The 12,859-nt window shown below is 65.1% G+C and overlaps 1 protein-coding gene and 1 long non-coding RNA gene across 3 annotated transcripts; one reads left to right on the top strand and one right to left on the bottom strand.

Annotated features, from left to right (window-relative positions):
* Positions 1-396: 396 nt before the first annotated feature.
* On the bottom strand, positions 397-6,601 carry CBX4 (chromobox 4). 2 transcript variants are annotated; one of them, XM_017524956.2, is made up of 5 exons: positions 6,349-6,601; positions 6,177-6,220; positions 5,001-5,066; positions 2,847-2,913; positions 397-2,609 (listed from the first exon to the last, which is right to left on the bottom strand). In XM_017524956.2, exons 1-5 carry the CDS (start codon positions 6,415-6,417, stop codon positions 1,179-1,181), a joined length of 1,677 nt encoding a protein of 558 aa, XP_017380445.1. In that variant the 5' UTR covers positions 6,418-6,601; the 3' UTR covers positions 397-1,178. The 2 variants fall into 2 exon arrangements, with proteins under 2 accessions (XP_017380445.1, XP_017380446.1); XM_017524957.2 differs by lacking the exons at positions 5,001-5,066; positions 6,177-6,220; positions 6,349-6,601 and adding an exon at positions 3,188-4,774.
* A 1,149-nt stretch (positions 6,602-7,750) lies between these two features.
* On the top strand, positions 7,751-10,141 carry LOC108301566. The gene is made up of 2 exons (XR_005199508.1): positions 7,751-9,240; positions 9,633-10,141. It is a non-coding gene; the product is annotated as an uncharacterized LOC108301566 (long non-coding RNA).
* Positions 10,142-12,859: the final 2,718 nt, after the last annotated feature.

The raw sequence follows: 12,859 nt of genomic DNA, 5'->3' as shown, positions 1-12,859 counted from the left end.
CAAAGTTCAGCCGCTGCCGCGTGGGTGCCGAGAGGGAGGCTAGCCCCACCCGCGTGTCCGTGCCGCCCACCCCTGCACTCCCTCCTCCCCTACGCAGAACCCCTACTGGCCCCAGGGTTTGCCAGTGCCGCGGGCACCGCCGGCCGGAAAGCCTCGGGGGCGGGGACGGCTCCCACACCCCCCCCCCCGCAGGAATTCCCCTGTCCAGCCGGGCGCCTCTAGGCTTCTCAGGGAGCGGGGTCACCCTCCCACGCCGGCGCTTGGCCCCCGAAACCGGCCCACTTCGCTGGTGCAAAGGTTCAGCACCCGGCGAAAAGGCGGAGTTGGTGGCGAGAGGGGTCCGGCCCCTCCCTGCCTCCGACGTTCGTTCTGCGCTCATCTCAAGCAGTAAAAATGCACCTTCAACATCTCCATTTAATATTTACATTCAAGCAGGTAATAGTTGGAAGCTTATAGTTTAGACATTTCTAGTAGCAGCAGTTTCTAGAGAGCTCGAGTAGCCTTTTAACAAACTTTTTTTTTTTTTTTTTTTGCACATAGAAACAACACATCCATGTGTACAGTATCAAAAAATATATACCAACGTTACTGGTATTGCAGTTCCTGGAAGGGAGGAGAGGGGAGAAAATGAAATCAACCGAAATACTGGATGGAGGGGAAGAAAAGTCAAAAGAAAATAGTTTGTCTGATATAGAATATAACATGATCTAGAGGAAACTCCATAAATCTAGGTTTTTATATTTCAATATATAAATACCTACAAATAAATATAGAGAGAGCAGCCCGGAGAGGGTGGTCGGGCCTTCTGAGCTCAAACAATACATCTCAATAATAACACCACGTACAAACGGGAGCAGAGTCAGCACTTGACAAGTTAGCACAGTTAAAATATAATACTAGAACTCTGAGACCTCGGCACAGGGCTGCCCTGTCCGTCCTGGGGTCCGTCTCCAGCGGGGAAGGGCAGGAGAGGGCGAGCCCTGCCGGCACCAGGTGGAAGGGGCCTCCGCCCAGGTCTGACAGCCGCCGCGGGGGGCGGGGTACGTGGTTACCTCGTGTTCTCGCCCTGGGGGCCAGCCCGGATCTCTCGAGTTTGGCGAGAGGGGAGCGCGCCCTGGGGCCCCAGGTGCTCAGCCCCCACCCGGAGGGAATAACGCTTCCCCTTCCGCGCCCTCCAGCTACACCATCACATACTCCTTGAAAGTAACGGTGAGGCAGTTCGCAGTGACGTCGGTGATAATTATATTCCCAAAGAAGGGCTTGAACTCGCTCAGCGACTCTGCTGGTTCGTCCTGGGCCTCGGCTGGAGGCTTCTCCGCCGCCGTGGCAGGCGCTGCTGCCACCGCCGCCACCGCCGCTGTCGCGGGCGCCTCGGGCTTCACCTGGAGGGAGTTGGGCGGTTCCCCGGCCTCGCTGCGAGTCTTGACGCAGCGCAAGTCTATGGGCTCATCCAGGTCTGAGTCCAGTAGGATGACCTCGGGCTGTGGGAGGGCGGCGGCTGGTGGCAGGTCGGCAGGGCGCTCGGCGGCCGGGCTGCCCCCCAGGCAGGTGGGGGTGCTGATGCTGCGCGCCGTCAGCCGCTTCTTGCAGGGCTCGCGTTCGCCATGGGTCTCGGAGAGGCAGCGCTTGCGCACGTGGGAGAGGTTCAGGCCGACGGCGTGGTGGTGGTGATGGTGATGGTGGTGGGGATGGGGGTGCGGGTGCGCGTGGTGGGAGGGCGGGTGCGTGCTCCGGGCCGGGTCCCAGGCCAGCAGGTCGGGCTTGGTGGTGAGCTGCAGGGGCTGCTCTCCAAAGGCCTCCTTGGTAGGGGACAGCTTTCGGGAGCCGGCATCCTGGGGCTGCGGGTCGCTTGCCCCCGACACCTCCTCCTCCCTCCTCTTGGGCGGTGCCTCCACCTTCTTCTCCTCTGCGCCCGCAGCCTTTTTAAAAGTCCTGTCGACAGGAGGGTGGCGCTCGTCGGCCGCCCGCTTCTTGTGGCTAGGGGAGCGAGCCTCCCCCTCCGCCACTTCGCCGGACTTGATCTTCACCGCCTGCATGCCGTTCTCCATGTATTTGCTCATCACGATCACTATGCGCCCGTTCTTGTTCTTGTTCTTGACGATCTTCATCTTGCCCCCGATCCCGTTGCCCGTCACAGCCTCCTTGGGGGCCGGCATCATTCCGTTGGGGGGGCCCTTCTCGGAGCCTTTGCCTGGAGCACCCGCCGCGCTGGCCAGGGGCTTCACCGCCCCCAGGTAGCCCTTGGCCCCCGCGCCTTGCGCCCACTTGTCAGGAGGGTGGGTCTTGGCCCCCAGGTCCGGGCAGGTGGGGCTGGGCGCCTCCTTGTGGCCGCCCTGGTACTGCAGGTCGTACATTTTGGGGTCGGGCTGGTAGGGGTGATGCTTCTTGCTGTTGAGCTGATAGTAGTACTTGCCGCTCTTGCCCGGCGGCGGGGGCTTACCTGCCCGCTCCTTGCTGTGCGGCTGGTACTGGTGGTGCTTCTTGCTGTTGAGCTCGTACTGATGCCCCTGGCCCTTGCCCTGTGTGCCCAGATCCAGCTTGGCACGGTTGTCAGTGGAGGAGTCCTGGAGTCCGGTCAGGACATTGGAACGACGGGCAAAGGTAGGCACCTGAGGGAATGGGTGCAGGGGTGAGGAGGGAGAAGGTGGCCCCACAGCATGCCGGGAGTTTCTGCAGTGTCCCAGCCCCCACCAGGTCCGCAGCTGCCTCTGGGAGAGCCGGAGGTGGGAGGTCTAGTAGACAGGAGGCAGGGTTGGGGTGCTGGGAGGAACCCCCCACCCCCAGGCCTGAAGGCAGCTCTGGTGGCCACGTCAAGGGGGTGCCCGGGGACAACCGCGTGTATTCACCTGCACCACCAGCGGTTTGGGCTTTGGCCCTCTCTTCCGATATCCCATCAGCTGCTCCTGCCGTTCCCTGGTGGGAGGGTACAGAGGGCAGTGCTGTTAGCCTCAGGGTCGCCCCCTCCCCCGCTAATCCCAGAACCTTCTGTGATACCGGCCCCCCCTCCCGCCTCCACCTTCCACGAGCACCAGGTACGGCTGGAGGAATACAGAGGAATCAAGAGCTCAGGGTGAGTCAGGCCCCAGTGCCCTCCACCCTCGCACCAACCCTCCTCTGCCCAAAAGGTCCCGGGCAAAGGGCTCCCCACTTTGATGCCCACACCTGAACCGGCAACCCCCAGCCCCACCTCTGTGCTCAGGAGGCAGAAGCCCAGGACTGCACCTCTGGCACTCGTGCCCACAGCATTGGGCCCGTGGCTCTGTGCGACGCGGAGTGGACACGGGGGTCCAGGGAAGACAAACCCGCCCAACCGAGGTGTGCGCCGACCTCATCCCTCCCGTCAGAAGCGCGGGATGCTAATGACCTCATTAAGATTCCGATAACGAGTGCCTCCAGCAGAAGGGAGGACTCTTTTTCTTAAAGGCCAGGCACTAAACAGGGGGAGGGGCTGCGCCCTTGTTTACACAGCGGCAAATGAGCCAATTAGAGGCGGGGGGCGGGGGCGGGCCACCAAGGCCAGAGTCTGGCCAGGTTTGTAGCCACCTGGTGAACGCTGGGCTCCTCCCAGCTGGGCAGGTGGGCGGGGCCAAAGCAGCGTGGCGAAGCACCGCCTCCAAATTATGAATAAACCCCGGGGGCGGAGGCACCGGTCACTCCATCCACCTCCTGCCTGCAGGCCAGTCTAAGGGTGATCCGCAGCTGGGGCCCGGACTTCCCGGGCACTACCCAGGCCTCCACAGGAGAGTGGGATGCCTCTCTAGCGTTTGCCAAAGTTGCAGCCCATTCCTGGGCCAGAAGCAGGTTCTTCACAAACCCTAGTCACCCCCCCCAAGCCCCCTCGGACTAACCCCGGAGAGTTCTGATGTGTCCCAGAGCGGGGGCCAGGGCCTGACTCTGAAGTTGCGTGGCATTGCAACAGCCTGCGCTTTAATTCTTCAGGGACCCATTATGTAACGTGGCATCAGCCGCTGACATGGTTACAGGGTAGTGAACTCCCAGGTTGGGGGGGGGCAGGATCCCCCTACGTGCTCTCCTGCATTTCGGGAGGGCAGCTTCCCAGCCGGGCCGGTAGCTAGCTCAGAGGGTCTGCAGTTTACAGTTTTAGCGCCAAACGCGCCACAGGAAATAATGCAAAATAAAAGGGGGAGGAGAGATGGAAGGCAGTGGGGTGGCCGAGCTCCAAGGGTTCCGGCTGCTCCTCCCCTCCTCGCCCTTCCCCCTTCTATCCCCTCCGAAACAGAGAACCACAGCCACCGGCGCCGAACCCAGCTGCAGCAGCTGCAGCGTGACAGGCAGCCGTGCGCACGAGGACGAGCTCCCCAGAAGCAGCCACCCCTCCACCACCAGGCAGCAACCATCCCAGGCCCTTCGGCCAAGCCCGCCTCTGCCTTGAGAGTGGGTGGCCCTGCCCTGCCAAGCAGCCCAGTTGGGGGGGGGGGCAACCCAGCACCCTATGGAAACTACTCCAGACCAAGCTTAAGCTCCCGGAGGGTGCGGGTGCAGCCTCGAAGGCCATGTCAACTTTCCTCCAGCCGCCAACAGGTTAAGTTCAGTTCCATGACGTCCAGGCGGTTTCACAATGCCAGCTCTCTCAGAGCTGCACCGTGAAGCGCCGGTGCCAAGGGCCAGTGGCTGCAGGACAGCAACACCTAGGCTCCAGGGCGGGGTTCCAGCTTGAAACAGGAGGGGCCCCTGGGGAACCAGGCACAGCCACAAGTTCTCCAGGCAGCTGCAGGGCCGCCCACACACACCCTTCCCAAAGTTTCCCCAAAACCCAAGGCTGGCCTTCCCTGGCCCTGCCCTCCCCCCACCCCAAACTGCAGCAACCGCCAAGGACGCTGGTTAGAGGAGCTGGGGCCCCAGCCATGCCCATGCAGGCCGGTTGCGTGGGGGCTCCCGCCAGCCTCCTCCCCGCCCATTTCCTACTACTTCGTCCCCCACTTTGCCATTCCCATATACGGTCACGGGTGGCGGGCGGTGGCTGCGTGGGGGACGCTCACCTGTTTTGGAAGGCGATCAGCAGCCTGGGGTCCAAGATGTTCTCCTCCGGTTCCCACGTGTTATATCTTGCAAGGGAAAAGGGAGGGGGACACGGTGAAAAAAAAAAAGGCCAGCTTTGAGCTTTGCCTCGGCCTCCAGGTAGGGAGTGACGTAAGGCCCTACTCCGTCTTCATGAACATTTATCTGTGGATGTGGAGGGTGGAGGGTAGATTTCTGCAGGCCTGACACAGTCCCTGACACGCTGCCCCCGCTGAAATAAACACGCAAGGGCAGGAAGAAAGGGGAGGGCTGAGGAAAATGAAACTAGCAGTTTATTTTGCAGTTGTCAAGAATTTTAAGCATGTTACTGCGACATGTTCCAAAGCCACTTTGCTCCCCAGGAACCCTGCGTGCAAAGCAGCCGAAATGCAAAGTCGCAGTCCCCCTCCTCTCCCCAGCCCCAAGTCCCTGCAAGGGCTTCAGCCGTTCTCCATTTGACCCCTAATCCGATAACCCGCAGCCGAGCGGCCCCCCCACACCCCCTCGTGGCCCAGGAGCCCGCTGTCACGGGCAAGCAAACCCCAAATACTCAGCAACACAAAAATATGCCTCCGTGTGTGTGTGTGAGTGTGCGTGTGCCTGCGCGTCTATCTCCATCCGGTGCCTTCGCATTTCAAATTAAAGAAAAAAAATTCTCCACCAAAAGCGCCGCAGTGACAGTTCCCAACATTTTCCGCCTTTCTTCTTCCCCTCCCTGCACCACTAGGAGGGAGGAGGCACACAATTGCATTTTCGTCGCTTTTTAATTTTTTTTTTTTTTGGTTTTGCAATATGGAGCCGTTCGGTGGAGGGAAAGGGGAAAGGAGCCATTTTCTGCTGCACATCAGTCAGTGCCTTCGCCCTCCCTCCCTCCGCCGGCCTCCCCGGCTCGGCCCCGCGTCTCTCCAGCTCCTCCGGCTCCTTTTAGTGCATAAATTAGTGATGGCATTTCCCGGAGAGCGGAGCACAACACAGGGCGCCGGGCTCGGGCTCGGCGGCTCGGCTTCCCAGTGCCTGCCACCGACTTCCCCACCCCCTCCTCCCTCCACCCCACCTCCACCCCGCCTCCCGTCCGCTCCCCCCACCCCCCCAGCAGCTCGGCGGGTCCGCGGCCCCGCGCCACGGCCCCCGGGCCCCCGCCCTCCGCCGCGACTTACTTGGGCGACCAGCCTCTCCATTTCACCAGATACTCCACTCTGCCCTGGGGGGAAGAGACAGCACTCCATCAGCTTCCGCGGGATCCCCGGCCCGGCCCGCAGCCTCCCCACCCCCTCCTCGCCTGCTCGCGGGCTGCTCCGGCCGCCGCTCGCCGCCCCCGAGCCGCCCTACCTTGCGGATCCGCTTCTTCTCGATGCTCTCCACCGCGAAGACGTGCTCGCCAACAGCTGGCAGCTCCATGGCCGAGCCGGAGCGCGCCGGGGCGCGGGCGGCCGGCGCGGCTGCAGACGCTGCTAGCTCCCGCCGGCGCCCCGCGGTCGCCCCGGCCGAAGCGCCCCCGCCGCCGCCGCCGCTCGCCCCGCACCGCCCGGCCGGCCCGCCGCTGCCCGCGCCTGCCCCGGCTCCCGGCTCGCGCTCGCTCAGACAACTGAGCCCGGGCCGCGGCAGCACAAGAACTCATGCAAATCCCGGACGTCAGCGGGCGGGGCCTCGCCGGGCCCAGCGCGGCGTCAGGGGGCGGGCCGCGGCGCGGATTGGCGCAGCCTGGCCTACCGGAGGCCCCGGGCCTGGGCGGCGGGGGGAGGAGGAAAGGGCGCGGGTGGGGGACGCGGAGGGGAGGGCGCCGGGGAGGTGCAGGGGAGGGATCGGCGAGCCTGGGAGAGGGAGGCTGCAGAGGGGGAGCGAGACCGGGAAGGAGAGGTGTGCCGGCCCGGGCGGAGGCGGGCGGAGAGCTTGACAGCCCGGGAGGGTCTCGGCGGCGACCCCCGCCCGCAGCCCGGTGCCCGGGCCTACCCCGCGCGGCCGGTTCTCAGTGTGCACGGCCCCGGGACCCCTGCTGGGGGCCACCAAGCGTCCGCCGTCGCTCCCAGTGGCACCGAATTGCGTCACCGGCTGCCCGGGACGCGCGGGCCCCGCCGGCAGGGGGCGGAATGGGGCAGGGGCGGCTCGCGCCCCCCTGCGGGCCCCGCCTCGCCTCTTGGCGCGGGGCGTTTAGGAGCGCGAGGAGGGAAAGGGACGGGGCGGGGAAGAGGCCGGACTGGGTGGGTGCCAAGGAGAGCTCGAAGAACGCACGAGGAAGGGGACGGACGAGCGGCCGGCCCCGGGGCCCTGGCGCCCAAGAACCTCAGTAGGAAGGGCTCCGAATCCGATCCTACCCCATCCTCCACGGCTCCGAATTTACGCTGGGCCCTCTCGTTGGCGGGGCGAGATGACCAGTTTCTAGCAGCCTCCAGAGCCAAGCTGGGCGAGAGGCGCGGGAGGCAGAGAGAGCAGGCGCGGGAGGCCCGGGTCCGCTTGGGGGCCCGAGGGGACTTCGTGGGGTCCCAGGAAGGGCCTGGAAATAAGGAGCTGGGAGGGCGGGAAGAGATTGAGGCCGAGCGGGGGAAGAACGGGCAGCGAAGGGGAGATGAACGGAATGGCCGAGGAGCCTCGCATTCGCCATGCGTCCGCGGACCCTCGTCCCCCACAGGCGGCCAAGCCAAGGCCCTCCAGAGGGACGCGGCCCGAGCAGCCGCGAGTGTGAAGTTTGGCACCTCCGGCGGCGAGACGGCGCGTTCCGGCGCGCAGCTCCTGCTGGTGGAGCTGCTGCGCCCCATGCGGCCTGCCGAGGGCGCCGCCGAGGGCCCCCGAGCTCCGTGGGGTCAGGGTGGGGGGAGCTGCCGGGGACAGGGCGGCCCGAGGGGCAGGGGCAGGAGCGCCCCCGGCCTGGGGTGTGTCTGGGCCCCGGCTCCCGGCTCTTGAAGGACCGCGAGCAGGAAGCTTGCGCAATCCCTTGGCTGAGCGTCCACGGAGAAAGAAAAAGAGTAAAAGCCGAGCGAGAGTGGAGCGAGCGATGGGGGCAGGCAAAGAGCCATCCGGGTCTCCACCACCGCCCTGACACACGACCCGACTGTCAGTTGGGGACCGCGCGGGGGCAAGCAGGGGAGGGACGAGCCTGAGCAGGGCTCGTGTTCGCCCAGGAATCCCTGGGAAGCCTTGAAGACAGTCTGGTGGTGAACGCACACGTTGACTCCATTTCATTACCACCTGGCAGCTCTTGCGCCACGGAGGCTGCTGCTGCCCGGAGGCTGCCGCCCACGGAGACCCACGTGGCCCCTCCCCGAGGGGTACTGGGGTGAGGGTTGTCTTCTGGTGGCTGCAGAGGTGTTCGGTTTGCGACTGATCTCTAACGAGCTTGAGGCGCAAACCTGGGATTCCCTGAGTGTTGGGGTGCGGGGGGGGGCAAGCCAGGTGGGACGACGCCTGCCTGTTTTCCCTGACTAGGTGCGGTGGGGGCGGGGGACGGCTCTCGGGGTTTATAGAAGCTGGGTGGGCGCACAGGAAAAGATTTTTCTACTGCCGTGTTTGGCTTTTCCCCGGCATTCTTGCCCAAGGCGAAGAACTGTCGCGCGGGGCTCCACCGCGGAAGGAGAGGGGTCGTGAGGCTGGCGCGGGAAGCGCTGTAGGCGACAGTCGCCCGTCCACGACGACCCAGCCGCACAAGCCGGTTGCGCCGTCGGTCCGTCGGGAGGTCTGCAGCAACTTTGTCCCGGCCAGTCCCCTTGTCCGGGAAGGGGCTGAGCTTCCCGACACTCCACCCTCCCCCCTCTTGAAAATCCCCTGGAAAATCTGTTTGCAGTGGGTGTTTCCGCGGCGTCCGGGTCGGGGGCGCCGGGGGAGGCCGAACGGCGGCTGCAGCCTCCCTGCCGCCAGGGGCGTCGGACTCCGCTTCGCTCCCTGCGCCCAGGGCCCTCAGGGGCCCACGCTCAGGACCTCGGGGCCACACGGCAGGACCCGGTGCCCTCACTACGGGTTTGCGCAGGAGCCGGGCTGGGCCAGGCGAGGAGCTGGGGAGGAAGTGGGGGGTCCGTACAGCGGATCCTTTCTGGAGCTGCCTGTGCCGCGGCGTGAAGCGTTTCCTGGCTCCCCAGGACTGCCGGAGGGGCCGCCCCAAGCACTTCAGAAGCCCAGCGAGCCCCCGGCCACCGCCGCTCCTGGCCTTTTTCCGACGACTTTGAAAGTGAAATTCACAAGCACCAGCAATTGACTTCCCTTCCGTGGTTATTTATTTCGTCTCCGTGGATGGTGGGCAGATGGGGAGAGAGGCCCCTACCTGACCTCTGTGGCTGGTCCCTAGAGCACCCCTGCCAGCGGGTGTGGGGAGGAGCTCGGGTCCGCGGGAGAGCGAATGGGCGCCAGGAGGTGGGACAGAATCCTGGGAAGGTACAGTGGGCTCCCCTGGAAGCTCCCCTGATGCCCCAGAGAGCCCTTCCTGGGAAACCTCCCATGGGGCTGCCCCATGCCGTCCCATCCCGCTGTCTTGGCCCCTCCAAGGGAGCGACAGGAGACAATAGCCCTAAACCCGGGATTCCCAGAGCCTTCTGCTCGGGCTCCTGTCCCCAACCTCGGATAACCAGAGCCTCACCGGCCGCCGAGAAGGGCTGCTGGCCTGCTCATTTGATACTGTCCCCTCCCAGACAGGGGCTGCTCGAGCCCCTGGTTCTGCTGCCAGACTGAAGCCTTCCAGATGCCACCTTTGTTTGGGCCCCCGGGGCCCTCCGGGGGCCCCAGGAGAGGAGAGCTGCTATCTAGCTCAGCCACAGGCTCGCTCCTGGAGGGGACAAAGCTGAAGGAGTGGACCCTGGAGAGGTCGGGAACCTTTTAACAGCCGTGGACTGAAGGGTGATTACTGAGAGTCCGGTCTGGGAAGAAGCATGACCCGCGCCATCCCAGGGAAATAAACGACTTCTCAAAGGAATCCTCTCCCTGAGCCGGTGCTCTGGGCAAGGAGATGGCCACCGCCCGCCCACGGAACCCACATTTGGGCTCTACCCTGAGGTGGCTGCCTGTGGCTTCCCGGGCGGGTCCCCAACTCAGAAAGCTCTTGAGTTGTTGTCGTTTTCGGCCCTGAGAGGTGGATTGCAGATCACACAGGGGGGATTTACCAGTAACCACTACAAAATCTACCTGGGCTTTATCAAAAGCACTCATTTCTCTCCCTTGTCCTTAGAGAAACTTGGCGCCGGTGTCGATCATATAGTCCTTGAAGCGGTGGCTCAGGGGCGGCGGAACTGGTGGGACTGTGCGTGCAGGGGGAGGTAGAGTGGAAGCCCCGCACTCCGCCCCTCCACCCTCCTGGAGGGGTAATTTGTTTCTCAGGGTGCCCCTCCACTCTCCGGATCTCCACTCCAGTATTTCTGCTCTTGGTCACACCGCCCGGGAAAGGTCGGCTTTCATTTGGGCGGCGAAGCCTCCGACGCCCCCGAGTCCCACCGCAGCGGGCAGCGCGGCGCGGCAGCCGGGGGTTCCTGGCACTGTCCCCACAGGGTGCGCGGGCGGGGAAGCGGGCCCGGAGCATCGCGACGCCAGGGCCCTTGGGCAGGGCCCTGGCACTCCTCGGGGCCACACCACCGCCCGTAGGGCCGCGCCTCCGCATTGCGGCATGATGGGGTCGCTGGCGCCGAAGCTGCACGCGCTGTTTCCTATGGCGTCCGTGCCCCCCGGCGTCAGGGCAGCCACCCCGGGCCCGCCCCGAGAAGCCCACCCGGCCCCCGCCCCGCATTCAGCCGCGAGGCCCCGCCGGCCTGGAGATCTGCGCCCCCGGGATCCATATTTCAAATATGATCTTTGGAACCGCTTCTACCGCCCGCCGCCGCCGCCGCCGCCGCGCTCACAACAGCCTCGGCGTACTGTGTGTTTTTATTTGGGTTTCGTTTGCTCAAGGTCGCCCCGCGGCTCGCCTGTGCGGCTGAGGTTCACCCCTCTGCACGCCCGCCCCTGCGTTTCCCTCTCGGGTGTCCCCGTCGCGCCCCCCGAACCCAGCGGGGCCCACACACAGGGCAGATTTCTTTCTTCCTTTTTCCAACCAAGAGCTGCTGCAGCGAGCCAGGGAATGAAGTACAAATCGCTAGGCGGACCCCGAAGTGGTCGTCAGCCGAAGCGCAACTGCCCCTCCAGCTCGCTCCCCCGCCCCTCCCCCCGGCCACCCCTCCCAGCTCCCAGCCTCGCGGCGCGCTGAGGGTTAAGCGCGCGCCCGAGGTGGGGGTATTTGGCTTGGGAGGGGGCGAGAAAAGGGGGCGCCGAGCACCGCTGGCTGGAAAGCTAGGCTCGCCCTAGTTCCCTCTCCCCAACCCCCGAGCCGAGGGGAGGCCGGATCGGAAGGGCCCGGCGCGTCTCCGCCTCCCCGGCTGGCCTGGAGCCGGGCCTGGCCGCGGCCCGGAACCGCGAGGACGCTGCTTGGAGGCCGCGTCCTGCGTAGCCCGAGCGGGGGAGGGGGCGGAGGCTCCGAAGCCGCGGTCGTGCGTCGCCCGCCAGCCGATCGATCCCCAAGGGCGGGAGCGCGGTGAACCCCGCCGACACCTGGGGGGCCCCGGTGCCTCCGCGGGACTGAGGGGCGAACGGAGAGGGGCTCAGGGATCCTGTGGCCGTGGGATGGCGGCCGGGAGGGCCCATAAACCGCGGCTTGGCCTGCACTGCAAGGAGGGTGGTAACACTTCGGGCACCCCCAAAATTCCATATTGTCTGCGTGGGGCCCAGGCTTTGGACACTTCCGGAGCCAAGTCCGGTCTCAGTGCGACTTCATCCCTACCTGTCCAGCCCCCAGCCCCACCCCCAGCCCCGATAACCAGGTCCTGGGAGGCGGTCACCCCAGTCCATCTGGTCGCCCTGCCCTCCCGAATCCTGGTAGAAACCTTCTGGTGTCCCCTCGCCCCCACCTCCGGGAAGATATCCGAGTGTGCCCTAGAAGTCCCCCTCCCCAGCTTCTTCCAGAAGGCCGTTTCCCGCAGTGATCCTTGGGGGTGGTCCCTGAGGACCTTCCCCAGCCCCCCCGCCCCCTCCCTGCCCTCCCGGGCTCTCCCTGGGCTCCCAGCCTGCCAGTCCCGGGTGCCCAGGCGGGGCCCGGGCAGGGGCGCAGAGGCGCTTGCACTGGCCACGCCCTCCCCTAGGGGGCGGGCTCCCCCCGGCCGGGCCGGCAGCCCCTCCGCGCGTCTCCCGCAGCGGGAAGGAGGTCGCGACCCGGGCGGAGCGGGGGTCTCGCTGCAGTGAGAGCTGGACGGAAAGCCCCGCACACCCCGCCTCCTGCACACCCGTCCCCTCCCCCTCCCCACGGCGGCCTGGCTGCTGCTTTCCCAGCCAGAAACAACCGGCTCCAGGGGACTTTGAACCTGGGAGCCCCTGCGCCCCGAGCGCGGAACAGGCCTCAGGGGTGCGGGCCATTGTCCCAGAAGCGGGCCCGTGCTCGCGGCCCTTCCACTCCCAGCGGGAAGTCCACACGAGCAGCACACACATATCTTTTTATTTGAGAGTTTGAAAGGAAATCTGAGGTCCCGAGGATCACAGAGCCTCTTGTTCTGCTATCAAAGGACCAGTAAGAAGCAAACTGATATTACAGGCCAACGTTCCCAGGCAGCCCAGCCTGCTTCCCTTAGGAGTCAGCGTCCTGGGAAGGGGGAGCCTGGAACCACAGCCCCGCCAGGAACTGCTTCCCCTAAACTGAGGTTCACTGAAAAAAGATGTTCGCCTGGCTGATAAACGCCGTTTCTTAACAGAGTCCAGACATTAACGGAAAGCTTTCCCCGGATTGGTCATTGAGGACACGAAAGCCCCAAGAGATACCCCAGGTCGGTGGAAGGGGCCCCAAGACCTAGACCTCTGATGGAGACCGTGGCCTTGAGAGGATGGGAGCTGGGTTGGAACACTGGAG

Source organism: Cebus imitator, unplaced genomic scaffold (assembly GCF_001604975.1).
Source record: "Cebus imitator isolate Cc_AM_T3 unplaced genomic scaffold, Cebus_imitator-1.0 Scaffold36, whole genome shotgun sequence".
NCBI lineage: Eukaryota > Metazoa > Chordata > Mammalia > Primates > Cebidae > Cebus > Cebus imitator.
Note: the sequence above shows the minus strand (reverse complement) of the source record. Positions and strands in the feature narration are given on the sequence as shown.